The 20,216-nt window shown below is 39.3% G+C and overlaps 2 protein-coding genes across 3 annotated transcripts; one reads left to right on the forward strand and one right to left on the reverse strand.

Annotated features, from left to right (window-relative positions):
• Window positions 1-253: 253 nt before the first annotated feature.
• ginm1 (glycoprotein integral membrane 1) lies at window positions 254-6,217 on the reverse strand. Of its 2 annotated transcripts, none has more exons than XM_042390680.1 (8): window positions 6,059-6,217; window positions 5,810-5,875; window positions 5,609-5,708; window positions 5,003-5,157; window positions 4,666-4,825; window positions 4,336-4,562; window positions 2,881-3,044; window positions 254-2,771 (listed from the first exon to the last, which is right to left on the reverse strand). In XM_042390680.1, the coding sequence occupies exons 1-8, from the start codon at window positions 6,140-6,142 to the stop codon at window positions 2,666-2,668; spliced, it is 1,062 nt and encodes a 353-aa protein (XP_042246614.1). In that variant the 5' UTR covers window positions 6,143-6,217; the 3' UTR covers window positions 254-2,665. The 2 variants fall into 2 exon arrangements, with proteins under 2 accessions (XP_042246614.1, XP_042246613.1); XM_042390679.1 differs by having other exon boundaries at window positions 4,336-4,565.
• Window positions 6,218-6,232: 15 nt separating this feature from the next.
• ppil4 (peptidylprolyl isomerase (cyclophilin)-like 4) lies at window positions 6,233-19,736 on the forward strand. Its single transcript, XM_042390678.1, has 13 exons — window positions 6,233-6,343; window positions 6,661-6,728; window positions 9,574-9,638; window positions 9,724-9,841; window positions 10,214-10,356; window positions 10,499-10,595; window positions 10,797-10,913; window positions 11,004-11,128; window positions 11,243-11,309; window positions 13,655-13,766; window positions 15,519-15,615; window positions 15,798-15,930; window positions 19,279-19,736. The coding sequence occupies exons 1-13, from the start codon at window positions 6,274-6,276 to the stop codon at window positions 19,489-19,491; spliced, it is 1,425 nt and encodes a 474-aa protein (XP_042246612.1). The 5' UTR covers window positions 6,233-6,273; the 3' UTR covers window positions 19,492-19,736.
• Window positions 19,737-20,216: the final 480 nt, after the last annotated feature.

Here is a 20,216-nt window from a genome sequence, read left to right on the forward strand (position 1 = left end):
CACAAAACATGCTGTGGAAACATTCTGAAAGTGTTTTATGCTTTACCCTCAAACTGAGCCAATTTACAATGAAATGATGTCAAACAACACACTGAAGACTGAAACTCAGGAATGTGAGCTACGATGGAGTTTTGTTGTGTAATGTCAGAAACTGTTGTTACTGAATTTCTGCTTGATCACCAGATATCTTTGAAACAATGATTCAAGTGTTTCCAGTCAGCATGGCCACAAAAAATCAGACAATACAGATATCTGATGGTCATAAGGAAAGCTTTTAATCAGCAGAATTTCAGACCCAAATACACAGTCCAGCTGTAATTTATACGATTTATGCACACAAATGTCTCAAAATAATAGCACATGTGTCTAACACCATTTAAACAATAAGCAAATTAAAACAGTTTTTGTTGTGTTTTTCTTCAGCAACACATCTGAATTCATGCCAGGCGTACTGTCGGCCTTACAGGCTAATTTCATGTCCTCTACAGCACTTTGTAGTATTGAGTTTATCAATTTAGAATTTGTGACAGATTCCGGTACAGGTTGAGCTGTTTCCATTGAGTCATCATGCACTTTCTTAGTTTTTAATGTATATCTTGCTGATAGAACAGCAAACTGCATTCACTAGCTAAACTACACATGCACCTTTTGCTACCGCAGTACATCATGCATTCTGCAGCTTAACTGAACCCCCGGGAGACAAAATCACACCTTCAGCTGCTCTGAGGTCCACGGGCCGATGCAATGAGGGTGTGTTTCTTTTAGAAAGCAGAACAATGAACGTCTGAAATAACACAAGCCGTTTTGAAAAGACTTCTCACTCCTTGCACTTGCAGAATTTCAGAGTCATAAAACCCTTTTGTTTTGGACCAGTCTGCTTTTTTTTCTATCAGCTTGGTCCCTCGCACACAGCCTGGGGAAACATTAAGAGTGATATTAAGGAAGCCTAAAAATCATGATGGGATTTACTACCGAGATGAAACATCCATGCAGACTCGCTTCCTGTTTTCACTCACAAATTCAAAACTTAAGTTGCAGCTTGCTTTCCTAACAATAACAAAAATGTACACATTGAATATGTGGTCACGTGTTGTGCACACGCTGTATTTTACAACGCTCCAGTCATAGCAGTAGTTTATATGTTTAGAGTGCATAGACAGTCTGAACAACCTCAGTTACATTCTCCAAAACTAGTAACAGGAAACCACACACGTAATCAATCAAAGTAAAATAAATTATAACACCCCATCCCACCCCCTTTTAGTGATAGAGTTCCAAAAATAGTCAGTGAGGCACTGTGAGGAAAGACAATCAACATATGAACCTCAATATTGGGCAGAAGGCCTCCAAGGGAGGTATTCTTTCCAGTAGTGACATTCAGATCCAGGAGGAAGATGATTTTCACTGAATGTGGAGACACAAGATCTATGACACTTTCCAGATTCATTACAGTATTACCTACAGAGCTATCTATGACAGTCTGTTCACATATAATGGCTTTAAGTATTCATCAGAATGACAGACAAGCCTCATATTAAATACATATATTGAATCAAGACATTATAATGCATATGCTGCCTCAGAGTTTTCTTCTTCTTTTTTTTTCAGCTGTGGGGTACAATTGAAGAGAAAAAAAGTGTGTGACCTGTACAGAACTGCTACATATAGAGTAAAGAGTCTAAGTCCTTGGATGCAGCTCCTAAAAATGCTCAGTTTGTTCATACTCATTTACTCATCTCTGCTTCGTTAAGCCTGTGTCTGTGTTGCTTGGTTTTGGCGGCAACATAAGTTGTCGTGGAACTGTGGATGCTCAAATTCCTGAGGCTTAAAAGTTGAGTTTCAAAGTTCAAAGCTTTCTATAATGTCACATGATCTTAATGAGGAACAGCTACTAAATGGACTTTAAGGTGAGACTATTTTGTCAACTGCTGTTTCCAAGGTCAAGAATGAACTTTGAGATAAAACTTATAAATCTATATGAGACTGGCTTCTTGCATTACATTTTAAAAAATGTTTTTGGCTACTAATTTAGAAGATTAAGCCACGTTGCTACAGCATGTTTTCAAAGTGGGTAAAGGAAAAGTTCTCTTCTATGTTATTTCTATTAAAAAGTAACTGGTCACCAAGCAGGAAAGTACAGTAATTTGTGACTTAATAACAACTACTTTGTATTAACATGTGACCAATCACAGGAGCAAAGAGTTTGATTTTCTGTGGACACTATAAGCTGATCGCAGATGTGAAGCCACTGATGGCTGTCGAAACCTGCAAGAGTAAAATCTTATCTGACATCTCTCAGTGCCTGCACAGCAAACATCGGGTCATATGAACTTGAGATTCAGCTCTAAGAATCACTCATTTCTTCTCCACTTTGATCATGTGACTGCGCTTGGGGGGATTCATATGAACTAGTATTAACCCAACAAACTTGAGCTTAGATACTTTGATGAACTCACGCTGCCTTTTTTTTAGTGAAAACCACATCCTGCTCCACAGCTAATGTGCTTGAAGCGCTGACTGATGTGCAGATAAAACCTAGTGGTTTATAGATCTGAATATAAGCTAGCAACAAAACCGGGCCAGACAACTGATGCTGAAAACATAAAACAAGGTTGAAGAATAAGAACAAACTGACAGGAAGGGAGTCGGCCAAGTCAATCCTCATTCAAGGCTTCTTCTCTTCTTCCTCTGCCTCTATTTCTATGTTCTCCAGCAGAGTGTGCTTCTCATCCTCTGGCATGAGAGTGACAGGATTTATGTGAAAAATGTGCCTGTAAAAAAAGAAGAAAAAAAAAAAACAAACAAACAGAAAAAGTTAATCCAGATGTTCAGTAAAAAAAAGAAGCAAAACTGAAAACAAACTAACTGAAACGAACTCACTTGTGTTCACAAGTTGGGAAGAACATGTCCAAGATTTTGACGATGACCGCTGATCCGACGACGCCGATCACCACCACCCACATAACCAGGAAGAAGAGGGGCAGTGACTCGGAGCAGAAGCGCCTCAGACGTTCCCGCACTTCCTCCACCCACTGACACATGGCCTGAGGAGACGATGGACACAGAGACATGAGCATTTCCTGTTCACACATCGCTCCATGTGCATTTGTAATGTTCCAGCATGAAGCAGCTAATAATGTACTAACTGCCAACACCTGTTAATGTAATAAACTGGCCCTTTGTGTTGGTTGAAAGTGTAGTTAAACACGCTGATCTAACTGTTAACCCAATGATCCAGGAATTAATTATGACTAATTGTTCCTGTAAGTGAATTATACCAAAGTAAAGCCATGACTCTCTATAATGACTCTGACTGTCTTTACACTGGAAGATTATTCATCCAAACCAAGCAGCAACCTCCAGGGCTGAAAAATGACGCCAATGTGGAAGTGCCAAAAACTGCAGTTCCTTAAATGGCCACTTGAGGCTGACTCCAAAAGCGAGTCAATCCCTATAGTCCTCCATGTTGAAATGTCCAACTTTAGCAGAAATAAACATATTTACAGCCTGATACAAAAAACGGTTTAGGTCTCTATGGCTAATTCTCCCTAATTTTATTAAGCTGTAAAGTTATGCATGATTAAGGACATGGCTGCTTTAAGTGACAGGTCACTAGCCGCTAGGTGACTTGTTTCAGCAACCAGGCTTCATTCGGCCCGCCTCAGCGCCACCTCTTTGCATATTTTGGATTAGCCGGTAGTAAGGCGGAGTCAAGCACTGCCAAGACGGTGACAGCCAGACTCGCCCACTTTGAGCTTCAAAACCACACTTCAGAAACCAATGGGTGACGTCACAGTGGCTACATCCATATTTTTTACAGTCTGTGATCCTAACATTATATCAAATGTTATGTTATGTCCCTGTGTGAGCCAACATCTAATCCCATAATAGTAACCCTGTGATGCAATGATAGTGGTGACCTTTTACATAAGTGATCAATTTAAATTGATATTTTGTATGTTTTTACCTGTTGTAACACATAGTACATAAAAATACAATATATAAACAACACATACTACATACATGAGTGTAGTCAATGAATAGTCAATGTCAAAGCAATGTTGTTTTGGAGCAGTATAATTTTTGGCTGTCAATATCTGGTCAACAGTGGAACTGGTGTTTTTTCATATATCAGTGCATAGCTAAAAATAACTAGAATTTCCTTTCCATGTTTGTTCCAAGAGACCATCAACAGCAGTAAAAACAAAAACAAAAACAAAAGAAAAAACCCAACCACACACACCTCCCACTGGCAATCTTTTCTCCTGAAATGTCTAAACCACACTGTGGCAGTCAGTGTGTCATCACTTGGATCTAGCAACAGATTTTGCTCACCGAGTAAGATGAGAGAAATTCTTTGGGTGGGCTCTCCATCTGGATCTGATCCTGCTGGCCCGGTTCTCTGTCTTCAAATTCATCATCGTATTTGACATCATACAGCAGATCAGGGTCCATACGCAGGGGGGTCTCTGGGAGCTTTCCAGGAGCTGCAATCTCCTCCTGCGTGGTCTCTGTGTGTTTCAGAGGGTACTGACTGGTTGTCTGCGAGATCATCTGTTCCTCTGCTGATTTGAAAAGTGCAGAAGAAATAAGAAAAGAATACACACTAATTGGACTGCTGTAGATACACATCTGTATCATAATAAGTAGGATATGTAAAAGCACCTTTTCTAGGATTTGGTGGATCTGTGACGACCACATCGTTTTCTCTGGGAACCCTGAAGATCTCACTGTGTCCGATGGGGTAGATGTTGGTAAACTGCGCCAGCTTCTGGAAATCTGGGCTCATCAGTATTTTAACTTCACACATATCAGGCTGTTGGACCTAAATAGTACAAAGCCAAATCCAAACTGGTATGAAATCATATCCAAATATCACCATTCCAAAGCACATTTTGCACATTAGTGATTATTGGCATTTGTAGAAAGCTACACGTGACAGAGTAATTGTGGATATCTGTCATGTTTGATTAAGACATCTCCATGTTTTGGCCATATTTACCTTTTTGCCCTCCATCTCTATTACTTCACTGAACACCTGCAGGGCCACCACCTCCTCTGAGTCGCTGTATAGCCGGTTCTGGCTCACCATCACCCGGGTGACAGTGGATACCAGGTCTCCAGATTCAAACTCACTGCTTCCATTGGTGCTGTCCACTGAGAAAAAACAAAACAATGCACATTTATGAGTTTATTTTCAAAAAAATATTGCATTTCTCCAACCGTTTATATTTTACATTTTAAGGATTTAACTTCAAATCCTACACCATTAATTAGTTAATAAATGACTTAAACAGCAGCACCTTATTCAATGACAATCATATATTAAACATTTAAGCCATTTATTAGGGACAACACCAAACATTTGCTGCTTCTATTCATTTCACATTATTGTGAACTGAACACATTTGGTGTTTTGAATGTTGGTCAGATTAAATAAACAATCTGGAGACATCACTTCACAGCAGGCTTCTTTAACTTGTAATGGGCACTTATCATTATTTCTGAATTTACTCACAGTGCTTCTAAGGACAGCAGGGCTGCACTTATAGTTTATGGTTTAGTACTGGTTTGTGATATATGGATAATAATAATAATAGTAACTCACAGAGAAGTGCTTGACAGTTGAACCTGGTCACCCCTGACAGCTCAACAGGGATGTCGTTAACCAGCACCTGCTCTTCACCCACTGATATGTTTAAATTGATCTGAAAAGAGAAATAACAGCGTTGAGGCTTGCCGGATTTGACGTATTTCATAGAAAAAGACCCACCTCTACATCTCCTGCTCAGAAAGTTGGCTTGTATACCTGCAAGTTATTGGAGTCCTGTGTATCCGCCACTGTCCCTGCTGTCACATTGATTAGGATGTTTTCCTATGAGAATTAATAATTGAAAATAAAAGGAAATAGAATAGAACAACGAGACGTAAGGTTTAAAATCACAAAGTGTGCCAGTCAGGGTGCTCAGTAAGCTAACGCTGAGCTAACATCAGCATCATCATCAAGTGTTGTAGCTCATTATTTGTTGTCGTTGACATTGGCCGTATTGAGTCTTACCGTATTCAGCTGCCTAATCGTCGACTCTGTGTAAGTTACTGAGGCGAAGAGCAGAAATATAACACAAACAGTTATCCCTGTCATTTTTATTTTGTGTTGACTTAGCTGCGCAGCGGCACGGCAGTGAAAACAGAAACATTGAGTAAGACATATGAACTGCGCACGCGTTCGGTATTTCCCTATCACACTCCTCTCGCGAGATCACACACGTCAGTATGGCGGTGCTCCTTGAAACGACGCTGGGCGATATTGTGATTGATTTATTTACTGAAGAAAGGCCTAAAAGTAAGAAAATACAGTCATTCTCACACAACAGCAACGATTGGTATTAAACCGATTGCCAGTTGAGAAAGCTCCTGGCAAGCACAGCGGAATTGCAGAATAACTAGCTGCTAGCTGTAGCTGTTAGCTTGCTTGTTACTTAAGTTAGCGTTTTATGTTATTTAATATCAGCTAACAGTTAATGAAGTTAAACAACATCAATACACACACACAAATTTAGCTTTAATTTCTTAATGCTAAAATATACGCTAAGGGTGAAGACTTTGGTCAAACATAACGACTATCGGTGTAACATTAACCTCTGTGTGCTTTCTTTGCAGCTTGCCTAAACTTTCTGAAACTATGCAAGATAAAATACTACAACTACTGCCTCATCCACAATGTTCAGGTAAAACAAAACTGTCTCTGTAGTTATTTTTTCCCATTTAGATTTTACTATAATTTTGCCATGGCAGACAAACATACATAAAAACAGCATGACAATACAAGGACATGGCTGTTGCACAGACAAGACAAACCAGTGGAGGGAGGGAGGGGGAGGCTTACAATGTTCAATTATGTTACGCATGTGTTTCTATTTAACATAGTGTGACCATAGGAACACATGCATGCACATGATCTTAGATCAACACATGCTCTGCTCCAACACATAAATATTCTGAACTAACAAGATTGAGTAAATATCATGAGTCCAACAATGACTTTGTGAAATTACAAAGAGAAGAGAGCAAGATGTTTTGAGTCCAGGAGTGACCTTATTGTGTCCCATATGCCATTCCCTCCCCTATCCAGATATAACAGAGATGATGCGGCTTCTTCCATGCCTATAAGGTTCAGAAAGTCCTCCAACCATTTATTTAAGTTAAAACAATTGGCCTTTCTAACTTTTCAGTTCATAAGAGTTATGCAAGGTTGATTATGCTACAATTTTTTGTGCAAATGTAGAATGTATGCCATTGGCCTGGATGCCCAGTAAGCATCTAGCTGGACATAGAGCTGCATCCATTTTCAAGATTTTTGAAAATGTGACTCCAACTACATCCCAGAGGGTCTTCATAGCTAGACAGAACCATAGAGTGCACAAGAGTGCCCACATCCCCACAACCATGCCAGCATAAGTCTGAGAGGGTTTGATCCATCTCTTTAAGTCTAGAGGGGGTGATGTATGCTCTGTGCAGCACTTTCAGTTGTATTATCCTAAATCTTACACATTCAGACAGTGATACTGAGTTCCTCCAAATTCTGTCCCACTTAAGTGCGTGAATGAGATGCTCAAGCTCCCATCTTTTCTTTGTCTCAATATTGCTACTAGGGGAGGAAATGAGAAGAAGCGTATATATGCTTGAAAGCATTCCCCTCATTTGCAAGTTTATTTTAGGTTGTTATGCCAGATGTTCATGGCAACCTATATAGGTACCTTCTGAGGTTATTTTCATGATAATAGCTTTTAAATGCAAATAAGAGAGAAAAGAGGATTCACTCAGATTGAATTTTGTTATTATTCCTGAAAATAGCATTATGATATTGTCCTTCACAATTTGACTTATCTGATGTCTGTTATAACCTTGCATAGGTATGTTGATCATCAGGGTACCATCTGCTGAAAAGAGCAGATTTTTCCATAGTGGACATGAAGGAAGAGAATGGTACTTAAACTCGTATATAATTTTAACCACTCTGATGGAGAATTGTATTAATGGATTCAACCTTTTAATAGGTTTGGGCAATATCATTATGACGCTAGAGAAATAGATTTGTTCTGCTTTGTGATTATCTGTCCCTCCAGCCAATCCCAGTTTGCTATTGAAGTTGTACTCTCCATAACCTCATTCAATGGGGAATCTGGCGTTGTATGAAAGGTAATAGAGATACAAGTCAGGCACACCCGATCCACCTTTACTCCTCAGCACAGACAACTTCTGATTTATTCTAGGTTTTTATCTTTCCATAGAAATTGAGTAAATGTAGTATGAATTTCTTTAAACCAATATTTAGGGATTTGAATGGAGGATATGATGCAAACCAATCTTGGGAGGACATTATTTTTCATATATATATATACCCTTCCCCAGAAGATAAAGCTAAAGTTGTCCATCTTTTCCAATCATCTCTAAGGGTTCTTAGTAAACCTGGACCATTGGATTCAAGTATTTCATTTCTTTCAAAAGGGGCAGAACCTAAATGAATAGAACACGTAAAAAGAAAATTAGCTGGATGGCTTCACTTTTAATCCTTTTTCATTATATATTCTGAAAATAAGCTAAATGATTTGATTATATCTAACCCCTTGGGTATAGAGGTAAGTGGATCAGATAAAGTCAATAGAATATCATCATTGTATAAATTCATTTTGAACTGATCGCCCATTGAGATTGAGGACCAAAACTGAATTCATATTGTGGTGGTACACATTGTCAAAGGCATTGACTGTTTTACTATCATGTCATTGTAGCAGCGTTATGAAAATCATGAATGGAACTTGTCACAAACTCATCTTAACTTGCCTGACGAGGGCGACAAATATCACAACTCAGACTCTTTTCGTGAGGACAAGCGTTCAGATGTCCTGGGACTCGAACGCCACAGCTTCCCATGAAGATAAATTTGTTTTAGTTAGAATATTTGCAAAAGCAAACGAGGCCTGCCTCACAACCTGTTCTATCAAAGCTCTTGTTCACCCCACTTTTATGACAGAGTGCACCCTGCACAATTTACATATATATAATATAATGGAAATGAGTTTCATTCAGTGGAATCTTAAAAGCTTTTCTTAAACTGCGCAACCATTTAAGCACAGTCGTCATTATCACAGTTTAGCTGTTGTGCAGCCAAACAAGGACTCAAGCCTGCAAAGGTAATTACATTTGACCGGTGCAGACGTTACATTGACCTCATGAGTGTCTAAATGTGCTTAATGTAATTTTCCTTAAAAATGTCTTTTGAATTTTTTGTGAAAAGTCTCTTGTGTAACGGCAGGGACATAACAACATCGTTTCTCTCCACATAATCATATTGTGACAAAATTCCTGTCCAGAGTCCTCATATCTAAACTGTCCCAGCATATCTTAAAAGACCTTTTATTTTCTGAACCGCATTAATGAGTTAAGTAAATACAGTAGCAGACAGTGCTTTCTGATTTATAAGGTTTATACTGAAAATCTCTGTGCTTTAAGCCTCTGGTGAAGAAACTTCCTGTACTACTTCCTGTAACAATGTGTTTGCCTCCTCTTCAGAGAGACTTCATCATGCAGACCGGAGATCCCACCGGGACCGGCCGCGGTGGAGAGTCAATCTACAGGTCAGTTCATCTTCATCACCACTGCTGACTTTTCTTGACATCACAAGTTGATCGCAGCGACACGTTCTGTCTCATGTGTCATTAGCAAACTATACGGGGACCAGGCCCGCTTTTTTGAAGCAGAGAAAACACCACGCATCAAACACAGAAAGAAAGGGACGGTATCTATGGTGAACAACGGGAGCGACCAGCATGGTTCTCAGGTGAGTAAGATGAGCTTATGTTTTACCCGCAGTTGCAAAAAGGTCTCTCTCTCCCTCTCTTTTTCTCCCACTCTTCATCAGCCAAATCAGAAATAACATATAATCTTTATATGAATCAGCTGAAGAAACCAAAAGCAATGTCATGCATTTGTCCACTATAAAAATGTGTATATTTTACATTAATTGACTTTTTATCAGACTGTGTGCGTTCTCTGTCTGTTCTTACTAATCACTGTTTTTATTGTGACAAATGGTGTGCAGTGTTCTTCCTTTTCTTTAAAAAGGACAAACCATGTTAACAGATGAAGTTTTGCCTGCAGGATGTATCACATTATATAATAAATCTAAATCTGCTATCATTCTTGTCTTTAGTTCCTTATTACAGCTGGCGAGAACCTTGATTACCTGGATGGAGTCCACACCGTGTTTGGAGAAGTGACAGAAGGCATGGACGTGTTGGCCAAAATCAATGAGACCTTTGTTGACAAGGACTTTGTTCCATTTCAGGATATCAGGTGAGTGTTGACCAAATACACTTTGCATTAAATGTGACCTAATTGGTGTGCCTTCATTTAATGTTGCGTAATATTTCTCAGAAAAACCTCAGAGCATAAAGTTTTACAATAGAGAGAGATGTAAATGTTGTTTTGCTTGCAGGATAAACCACACAGTGATCCTGGAAGACCCATATGATGATCCTCCTGATCTGCCAGTGCCAGATCGATCCCCCGAGCCCACCAAAGAGCAGCTGGATGTGAGTGCAGCGTCTCTGTTTTATTCCTTAAGAAAAGCCTTACACAAAAAAATACAAAACCAGAACAGTCACCTCAGATGACCCAAAAAACAGACATTCAAATCAAGATGGTGCAAGCAAAGATGAAAACTGTACATAATAAACGTAAACACAGCATATACAGCTTAACTAACCACAGCTGTTTCTGTGACGGGTGCGCAGAGCGGCCGGATCGGAGCGGATGAAGTAATAGACGATACAGATGGGAAGGGAGCTGAGGAGCTGGAGGAGAGGCTGAAGGAGAAAGAGGCCAAGACTCAGGCCATCCTGCTGGAGATGGTGAGAGAAGAACTGCTCTCAGACTTCTGTTGAAGATACCAAAGATGCAGCCTGCAGCATCTATACACTCTCTGTCTAACATTCCTCCAGGTGGGTGACCTCCCCGACGCAGACGTTAAGCCTCCGGAGAACGTGCTGTTTGTGTGCAAACTGAACCCGGTGACCACAGACGAGGACCTGGAAATCATCTTTTCCCGCTTCGGGACCATAAAAAGGTGACACTGAGCTGTAGTTTCTACATATAACATGCTTGACACCATACTTCAGCTCCGTATCGTCTTTTGAACTCGCTTGCTAATTATTCCTCATGTTTCCTCTGTTCTGCGTAGCTGTGAGATCATCAGAGACTGGAAAACTGGAGATTCCCTCTGTTATGCTTTTATTGAGTTTGATAAGGTGAGCATCTTATGTGTGTTTTTAAACATTACATATCTACTGTATGTGTTGGGTCTTGTGGATGTGTTTTTTTTTCATTTGTTTAAACTTTAAAGAAACAAAAAGCAAAATTATCACATATACACATACATACACTCACATGGATGTAGTTACAGTGAATTATGTGCAATATACAAGATAGCATGACCTTGAAAAGGAGTTCATAACCTGTATTGCATAGACATCCAATATGTAAATATACCTTTAATGACGTATTGCAGATGTATTGTTTACGAAAAGGAAAGTTTTGAATAGCTGTATTTATAGAAACGAGGGTGTTATGTTAATATATTTAGACAAGGTTGACAAATATTATTCACGCTATACATGAAAACGTCAGCGTTTTATAAAGGTGTTAAGTGTGTGTTTGTGTGCCTGTAGGGTGTGTGCACTTCCTCAGAAATAACACTATGCGTCAGTTTTAAATGTCATTAGTTCATTATTAGTATCAGGATGTGTATATGAAGGAGGGTCAACAACAGACTGAACAAACCACAACAATAATGGCACAAAGAAAATTTAAGAGCTTATATCTGCAGGGATCTTAATATTAAAACTGTAGTTTCCTTATTGGGTATCAACATGTTTTTCAAGTGCAAATAAAGAACTTCAAATAAAATTCTCAAGAAAAATAATCAGGTGTCAGCCAACAATGATTCTGCCTTAATCTGCCCATGCTAGATAAAAATTTTAATCCTTTAGATACACACAAAGGAGCAGCCACGACTGTAAACAAAAAGGCTTTATGTCACATAAATGAAAAAAGCAATTTATCAAAAGCCTGGCTGGTATCCCAGTTCAGTTGAACACTTCCTTCTAGGTTTCCAGTTCAAGACCATAGATGTTATCAAGGGTCAACAAGACATGTTGTCAAGACTCCTCCAGTGTTTCCTCTGTATTCATTTAGCGGTGGTGCTGCTAAATTAAAATAAAGATTGTAATTTAGCCTTAATGTTATCTACAACCACAGAGGAAACACTGCTCCTCCAAACTGACTTTGGATAACTGGTCCTCACTCTACCACAATCCAGCAACATGTTAAATAGTGCATTAAAAGTGGTTCTTCAGAGGTCCAGAAAGATGACTGAATAATATTTAACAGGGTTTTGCATTCAGGTGCTCGTCAGGCTCTTGTAAATATACAGTATGTCTAGCAAACTGGACTGATGGGGAAAACCCCCCCTGCAGAATCAGAATAATGGAAAACAGCCATAAACTCCACTGTTTGCTCTCATCGTGACATCAATAAGGTTAGAAATTTACACATTTTATGATAGAGAAGTCAGGGTTATATAGAAATACTACATTTACGGAAAACCTGATGCATCGACTGTCCATTGTGGAAGTAACACCTCCAAATTTGTAAACATTAGTGTTGTGAAATTAGCCTCAGTTCATGACTCATATTTACCACTTTTTTAGCTGTTTAAGGGCAACTTCCTTGTGGTAAACTTTACAAGTTGAGACACAACAAATGCACCATTAGTTTTGTTAAGGAGGGAGAATCCTCTGTAGGTTATGCCTGCTGGACTTCAATGATCTGAACACCTTCAGGGATGCATCCACAGAGGGAGGCAACTCCTGAAATGGGTCACAGCTGTAGTATCGTGGTGTTGAACATGGGGCGCTGCAGTGAATGTTTAAACCATAAGAGGGCGTTAGGTGGTTTGCTGTAGGTAAAAATGTGTTTTCACCCAGAAATCTGATGGAGACACCCCACAATGTAATAAAGTAATTTGTTGAAATGTAATGAATTGTACTTATAAATTAGTCAAAACTGCTTTATTATGAATATTAAAGATGTATAGACGCCGAGGGCTTTTTCATATGAAGAGCAGGAGAGTATTTTATACATATAGGTCTCCTGGTGCATGCTGGTCAATGGCAGACAGTGTCAGATCGGACAAAGAGGCTGCCTTTCTTCAGTGTGTTGAAACTTTGTGCATCTGGTTGAAGTGGTGGTTTGACACTTCACATCAAACATCAAACATTTCCTCTATGAACACAGTTGGTGAAGGCCTTGCTTGTTCTTAGATATCTGATAGCAGATATAAAAGGAAGGATGTTTTTCTGAAGTGCTTCATTCTGTCATTCTGTTTCCTTCCACTTAATGATTTGCAGAAAGCTTGCTGTCATTTAGATGTTTCCTTATAAGTTTTATTGGTTCATGAATTTCATCAGCTTATTGCATAATAGAAAAAGACTTTGAGTTTTCATTTTTGTAGATGAAACTTGTTAACATTATTACCTGATATTCTTGTTTTAATTCTTCTCTTACCCCCCTTTTATGCTTTCTGTCTTGACAGCAAGAAGATTGTGAAAAAGCCTACTTCAAAATGGACAACGTGCTCATTGATGATCGACGTATTCATGTAGACTTCAGCCAGTCAGTCGCTAAGATCAAATGGAAAGGGAAAGGTACTCCCACTGATGCCTGTGTGGTTTACATGTTTTAAATATTTCTCTTTTGGTTTTGATGGGTTAACAGTTCATGCAGATGTAATCCTAGTTTCTATATTCATTCATGTGTCATTGGGCCTCATTCACAAACTATGCATGTGAACATTATAAACACAAATCCAGGATTCAGCAATATGTTCTTACCTGACTTTGTTCTTACTCTGCGAACAAATTTAGAACTGCCTCAGATCATGCATACACACAACTCTTAAACATCCCACGGTCTTAAAAATGATATAGTCAATATTTATTCAATGTAAACAATATATTAGAACCACAAATAAAAAATGATTGGGCCTAAATATACAACATTTAAAAGTGTGAAATTGCTAATAATATACAATTTAGCTGTGTCTCAAATCACATCTGTTAGTACACTGTCATGTAGTACACTGTGTACACTATATATTACTGGCATAGTGCGCGAATTTCTACAGGGTAGTGTTGTCTCAAATCAAACACAACCGTTGTGCACTTACCAGAAATGACCATCGCAAATTAGCATTAGCTAGCGTTAGCATTCGCATTATCGTTCGTGCTACCAAATCATTACAGACTGCTAAATTAACCCAAAAAACATACTGATGGTTTTTATATCCAACAACAGTATAGTGGTGCTTAGTGCTAAAAAAAAAAACAAAACACATGTATAACTTCCATTTGTATAATGTGTCGATGTTCACTGTAGTTACAACTTACCCGGCCGCCATTTCCAGTTTGAAAAGTGGTCCCTCCCCTTCTGTTACGTAGCCAAGATGGCGACCATTGAGGGCGAGAAGTGTCCATAGTTCCACACTCAACTTTTTGACTGTTTTGAGTGCACCATCCGGGTTCTCACTGCACTGCATTTCCCATACTTCTCAGTGTGAACACAATCATGCACTCAAAATGTTAAGTACTGAAGTATGCGATTTGAGACACAGCATTTATTTACTTATTATAAAATTAATTGCTAAGATGTTATAATCCATAAATCATCGTCGTCATAAATGTAATGAAATTATGAATATATTTGTCCTGTTCCCACCTTTTAGATGACAATTTCTTAAATATCAGAATTTCCATATCGTAATATGACAGCATCAGATGTGGCTGTGATATATGCAGCTGGTTAAGCAGCAGTCTGTTCAGTGTCCTCACAACCTGACAGTTCAGTAGTGATACAAGGAAGGAAACAAAATACTGTTGTCACCTGGCACAGAAGTAGAGATTCATTTACCAACTTTTTATTTTGTTACAGAAGTACTGCATGTTAGTGGTGCAACAGGTCTGCAGGCTGTATACAGGATTCACAGTCAGGCTCCAAACGGTTGTGCCAATGACATGTTCACCAGCCAAATCTGTCTTTTCTGGCTTCTACTTCTGAGACTATTGTTTGCATTTTACTAGCAGTAAAGTGTTTCTAGAGAGTGACAGCTCTCTGCTCCAACAGAGCTTTCCATATATAGAGAAATGAGAGCGTGGTAGTATGTTAATTACCAATAGTGGGCACACGGCTAGCAATTCAGAATGACTCTGATTCACTAACATGCACAGTGGTAAGAACAGAATTGGTCGGTGCGCACATCTTATGAATCCAATGGCAATTTTGCATTCACAGATATTTTGTGCGCAAAGTAAGAACATTACTATGCACATATTGGTGAATTAGGCCCAATGTCCTCACCTTGAGTTAACTGTGTATCATAAGCAGTGATCTTCTGTGTCTAGGTGGGAAGTATACTAAAGATGACTTCAAAGCCTACGAAAAGGACGTGGAGAACCGATCGAAACTGACTCTCAAGGATCAAGTGAAGCCTAAACAAGAGTATCCTTGTGTGTTAACCGGCTGGGATTTCATTTTCCAGTTTTTCCACTTCATGTCATAACATATCAGCCTGCAGTATTGCAGACTATGGTGGCCATGTGCATTTTTCACAGTTTGATTTGGCAGACCTTTCAGCATTGACTTTCTCAACTTCCTGGAGATTTCCATAACTTTCCCAAAAGTTCCAAGTATGACCTGCTGCTGGAGGAGGAAGAGGAGGCGACGGGCCGTCGGCATTCTGAGAAGAAACACAAAGAGAAGAGACATCATCATTATTCAGACGACGAAGACAGCAGGAAGTCCAAAAAGCACAAGGTATTTTCAATCTGTAGCCACACATTCCCTTCACTCTGTTAATGCTCTCAGCCAACACAACACTATTGCAATACTCTCACTCTGAGTCGGTACTATCTTGAAGCTACAGGGAACCTCGTCTATAATCACATTTTTCCAGTATCAACATGTAGGAATACTGTGCAAATCATCAGAAAATACACAAAACTTTAAACAAAAACAATCCCAGTGTATTCTGACTTAAACAAGCCCAGACACCAGCATGATAAGGGCATTTTGATTGTATGCAAACGATAAGGGCCAAGTGAATGTTAGTGACCTACATTCTGCTTGTCTGAGGAAATGTTTGTGAAATAGTTCAATTGCGTTCAGATCATTTTTGATCCTCAGAAACCTCATTAATCTGGTCTTTCTTTAGACTTCACTAATCTGTCAAAACGTTCTGTCTGAAAATGGTCGTTGCTGCGTGTTTGTCGTTAATAGTGCAGTGGAATCAGATCAATACATCTCCATAGAATCCTGGCTGAAATGTGTGCAGAATATAAATATGCGTTTCTTAACTTTAATTTTTGTAGGTTTCTCTTGTAACAGTCATTGCACTGTTCAACACAACACAAAACTCAGCAAATTGCTCTTCTCTTCACTGGAGCTCGCTGATTACCCAACCTGTGAATTACACATAGCAGATGACGATGATGGAACGGTGTTCTTTATTTAGGACTTTCCCCGTCTATGATCAAACACTTACCAAAAGGACAGAGCATTTCAATCAGGAAACATACATGACACTATTAAAGTAAACAAACAGAAAAAAAATCTACATTGGGGAAGTGATTATAAGCAGTCACCTACACTTTTAACATCTCATCGTCACAAATTCATTTGACTTTAATCTAGTTGAAAACTGACTTGATATAAGGAATATAAGCTTGTTTGGTAAAACTATGGTTGCTCTGACAGCGGCCAGGTCACACACACACACACTAGAGCCCAGTTCGGCCATATTCAGACCAAATCAGGCGGTGTGGTGAAAACACTAGTCCTCTCATTCATTTGAATGGAGGTAGTGCGGTTCGGCTGCAGCTGTTTTGGCCGCTGCGGCGCCACACCGGACTGCAGCAGGAAAGTTGAGCCAGAGTCAACTTTTGGAGAAACGCAACCCGACGTCACTGTGGTGGCCAATCACAGCCGGAGATCAGACCAATCAGAGCTGTAAACTCTGCCGTGAGGGAGTAAAAAGATGTTAATAGGCGGAGGGGAGGACATTTCTCTTTATATGATAACGTTAAAAGTAAAGTGAAACCTTGCTGTCAGCTTCTCGACTCATTTTAAAAAAAAGATGAGAGAAAAGCGAGAGAGCTGAGAGCTCCAGCGAAAGAGAGAGAGAGCAGCTGTGGTCGAGCAAGCTAGCGAGTGAATGAAGAGAGGGAGCGCTGGTAGTGAGAAAGCCGGTGAATCAGATCAATAAAACGTTAATTTCTGATCGTTTCACAGCTGTTACGTTCTAGAGCACCAATAAACACGCCCACACCCCCCCCCACACACACCTCCACTCAACCCTGCGGCTGAACACCACACCATCTGAATCGGTCTGAATGTGAAGGAGGAGGTAACTGATTACCTGGATTATTGTGGAGTAACTCCCTTTAACCTGGAAAAAAGAGGTGTTAGTATGTATCAGTAAACCTGTTTCTTTGAACAGGTCCCTGCATGTGTAGATGTTCACACATGCGCGAGCACACACACACCAACACACACACAGTTTCCTCTGTATTAAGTTAATTTACCCAGACAAGCAGTGAAAATTGAATATTTAAAAGTTTAAACAAAAAAGCATATTTAGAAGTTACGGTTGTAGGCAGGAAACAGATGAGGGAGGGAGAGAGGGGGCTATGACATTCGACAAAAGTCCCTTGCTGGAATCAAACTGGGGACTTTGTGATCACTGTATATGGAAAGCGTGTGAACCTCTAGCCCACCACGACGCCCGTTTCAGTATTGTAGAGGGAATTTCGAATTGACGGTAAACAAGTATGATAACTTGAAAGAGAAGCAGGAGCACTTTATTCCATCAGCTGACACTTAGGCAACAGTGTGATATATATGTAAGTATATAAATGCACACATTGCGCCGCCTTCACAAGACACCAGTGTAATTGTACTTAACATGAAATGATCATTTCTTAAACAAGAGGAAATTCAATATTGTGAAAAAGCCCTTTTCAAGTTTGAGAAGAAATATGAACACATTTTTAAAGACACGTTTCCCTGAGAATTTTGCTTTCATTCTCTTTGACAGAATGAAATTGCATCCAAATCCTTTTAGTAAAAAAAAAAAATCACATTCAACAGACCATCAGCTACGTGTCCCTCCAGCAGCAGCAGCAGCAGTGATGTCGCAATGGCTACTAAATGTACAACACATGATCAAAAAATACAGCAGAGTGAAATCTAGTTGATGAAATTGATGATCTACAGAGTGCTTTGACAGTTTATGGAGGTGTTAAAGTGAAATGAGTATGAGTCAAACATGATGGGTTTCAGAATCATAATGAAGGCAGTTTGCGTGAGAGCTGAACATGGATTATATTCCTGTGTATATAAGACACTGCTGTACAAGGATATTTGACACTAGAAATGTTGCAGCTACCATATATGAGAAGGGCTCTTCTCCTTGCAGTAGTGGGCTCACTGCCAGAGTTATCACTGTATCTAAATCAGTTTTACGATAGCAATATGCAATTAGTCACTTGGATGTCAGCCTAATGTGATGAAAGTCTTATCATGGTTGTTTACATTGACCTTTGATATTCAGAGTTTCCTTGTTATAAATAAAACCAGCTAACATGTTCTGTCAACCTGTCGTGCCATCTCGTCCCATACCCCCAGAAGATACCTTGTCAAATTTATTAATTTTGTTTTGATATGTGTATATGAACCTACTGTCAGCTGTAATCAGCAGCCTGACTGAGTTTGGCTCAGTCATTAATACACAGGTTTGTCAGAGCCACTCTTATCCAGGGGGAGTCCATTAGCAGAAAGCTACTCCCATTTCATCGTGTACTAGGTGCCCGTTTCCTTGTTCCTCCTGTTGATTTAATATTTGCCTTATCAATATTTATTTTGTGTTTCATTTCATTCTATTTATCTCTTACGCCTGTTATCTTGTGAAACCACCAGTGTTGAAAGATTCTGTAGGAATGATTTAAACGCTGTTCACACCTAACCTGGTCGGTGCAATTCAAACAATCTCTAGTATATTTGTTAATTTACTCACTGTTTTAAAGTGGGAACAAATGACGTCCTTATCCTGCTATGAAAAAATATTTTAAAATTGAATTCTTTCTCTGTCTTGTCTCATATTTCCAGGTTAGTGAGGAGAGCCGGCGAGATAGAAAGACAGGCCGCCAGCGCTCTCGATCCCGCTCACGTTCCCGCTCCAGAGACCGGGATCACAAGCATAACAAGTCCCGTGTCAAACATGGGAAAGAGGGACGCGACAAAGGCCACAGCCACAAGGACAGGAGCTGCAGTCGCTCCCCCAAGAAGTCCAAGGACAAAGAGAGGAATAGATACAGATGAGGGAGAGCAGGGAAGAAGGTTCACCTGAACTTTATCTTTCTGTGACCGGAGCTCCTGAACTGTGTTCAGCATGAATTAATGTTATCTAAAATATTCACTACTGGCTTCCTTTTAAGATTGCTTGACCTTGACTTTTAGAAATGATTCAGTTCTTTATCAGGTCCTTGTCCCTTTGTCTTGAAGAACAAAAATGGTTTAAAAAATTCTGTTTTATATGTGTATTAAAAAATTCCATCATAATGTGACAGTTGTTTTATCATTTTTCTCTTATTTCACTTGAATTCCACAAATACATACTTCTCCTTATCTCACACTGCCTAATTTAGAACAAAGGAGGTTGATGATTAATATCTTTGAGTCCAGTTGTGTGGTTTTTTTTTTACAGATGGGGTTTTTTTTTACATTCTTGAAATGCGAATGGAAAAATGCTGGGTGGAGTGTGTCTCCACAGTGCAGAGGGAATTCACTGGTGTCTCCCTCCACCCACCTGAACCAGCTGTGGTGATATTTTAACATCTCACCACACAAACTCAAAGCTAACATGTCTCAGGCTGCAAGTTCAAGCCAAATGGATCAGGAATGTTTTAGGTATGAGGTGATAAAATAAAATAGTTTTTTTTTTTTTTTAATTTTTAAAACTATGATCTTTGAACTTCAGTTAGTGGGGGAAAATGCTGTCTCACTAAATGTGAAGAAGTTTGGCAGATCAATTGTTACACACTCAT

The sequence above is a fragment of the Thunnus maccoyii genome, chromosome 17 (assembly GCF_910596095.1).
Source record: "Thunnus maccoyii chromosome 17, fThuMac1.1, whole genome shotgun sequence".
NCBI classification, from domain to species: Eukaryota; Metazoa; Chordata; class Actinopteri; order Scombriformes; family Scombridae; genus Thunnus; species Thunnus maccoyii.

What these genes read in the sequence shown, in the direction of transcription:
- ppil4 (XM_042390678.1), top strand. Translation starts at nt 6,274, where the DNA reads ATGGCGGTGCTCCTTGAAACGACGCTGGGCGATATTGTGATTGATTTA. An exon ending in CGCTTCGGGACCATAAAAAG is followed by an intron (nt 11,129 to 11,242) that starts GTGACACTGAGC and finishes TGTTCTGCGTAG; the next exon opens with CTGTGAGATCATCAGAGACT. An exon ending in CTTTTATTGAGTTTGATAAG is followed by an intron (nt 11,310 to 13,654) that starts GTGAGCATCTTA and finishes CTGTCTTGACAG; the next exon opens with CAAGAAGATTGTGAAAAAGC.
- ginm1 (XM_042390679.1), bottom strand. Translation starts at nt 6,142, where the DNA reads ATGACAGGGATAACTGTTTGTGTTATATTTCTGCTCTTCGCCTCAGTA. An exon ending in AGGACTCCAATAACTTGCAG is followed by an intron (nt 5,709 to 5,809) that starts GTATACAAGCCA and finishes TTCTCTTTTCAG; the next exon opens with ATCAATTTAAACATATCAGT. An exon ending in TAGAGATGGAGGGCAAAAAG is followed by an intron (nt 4,826 to 5,002) that starts GTAAATATGGCC and finishes TGTACTATTTAG; the next exon opens with GTCCAACAGCCTGATATGTG.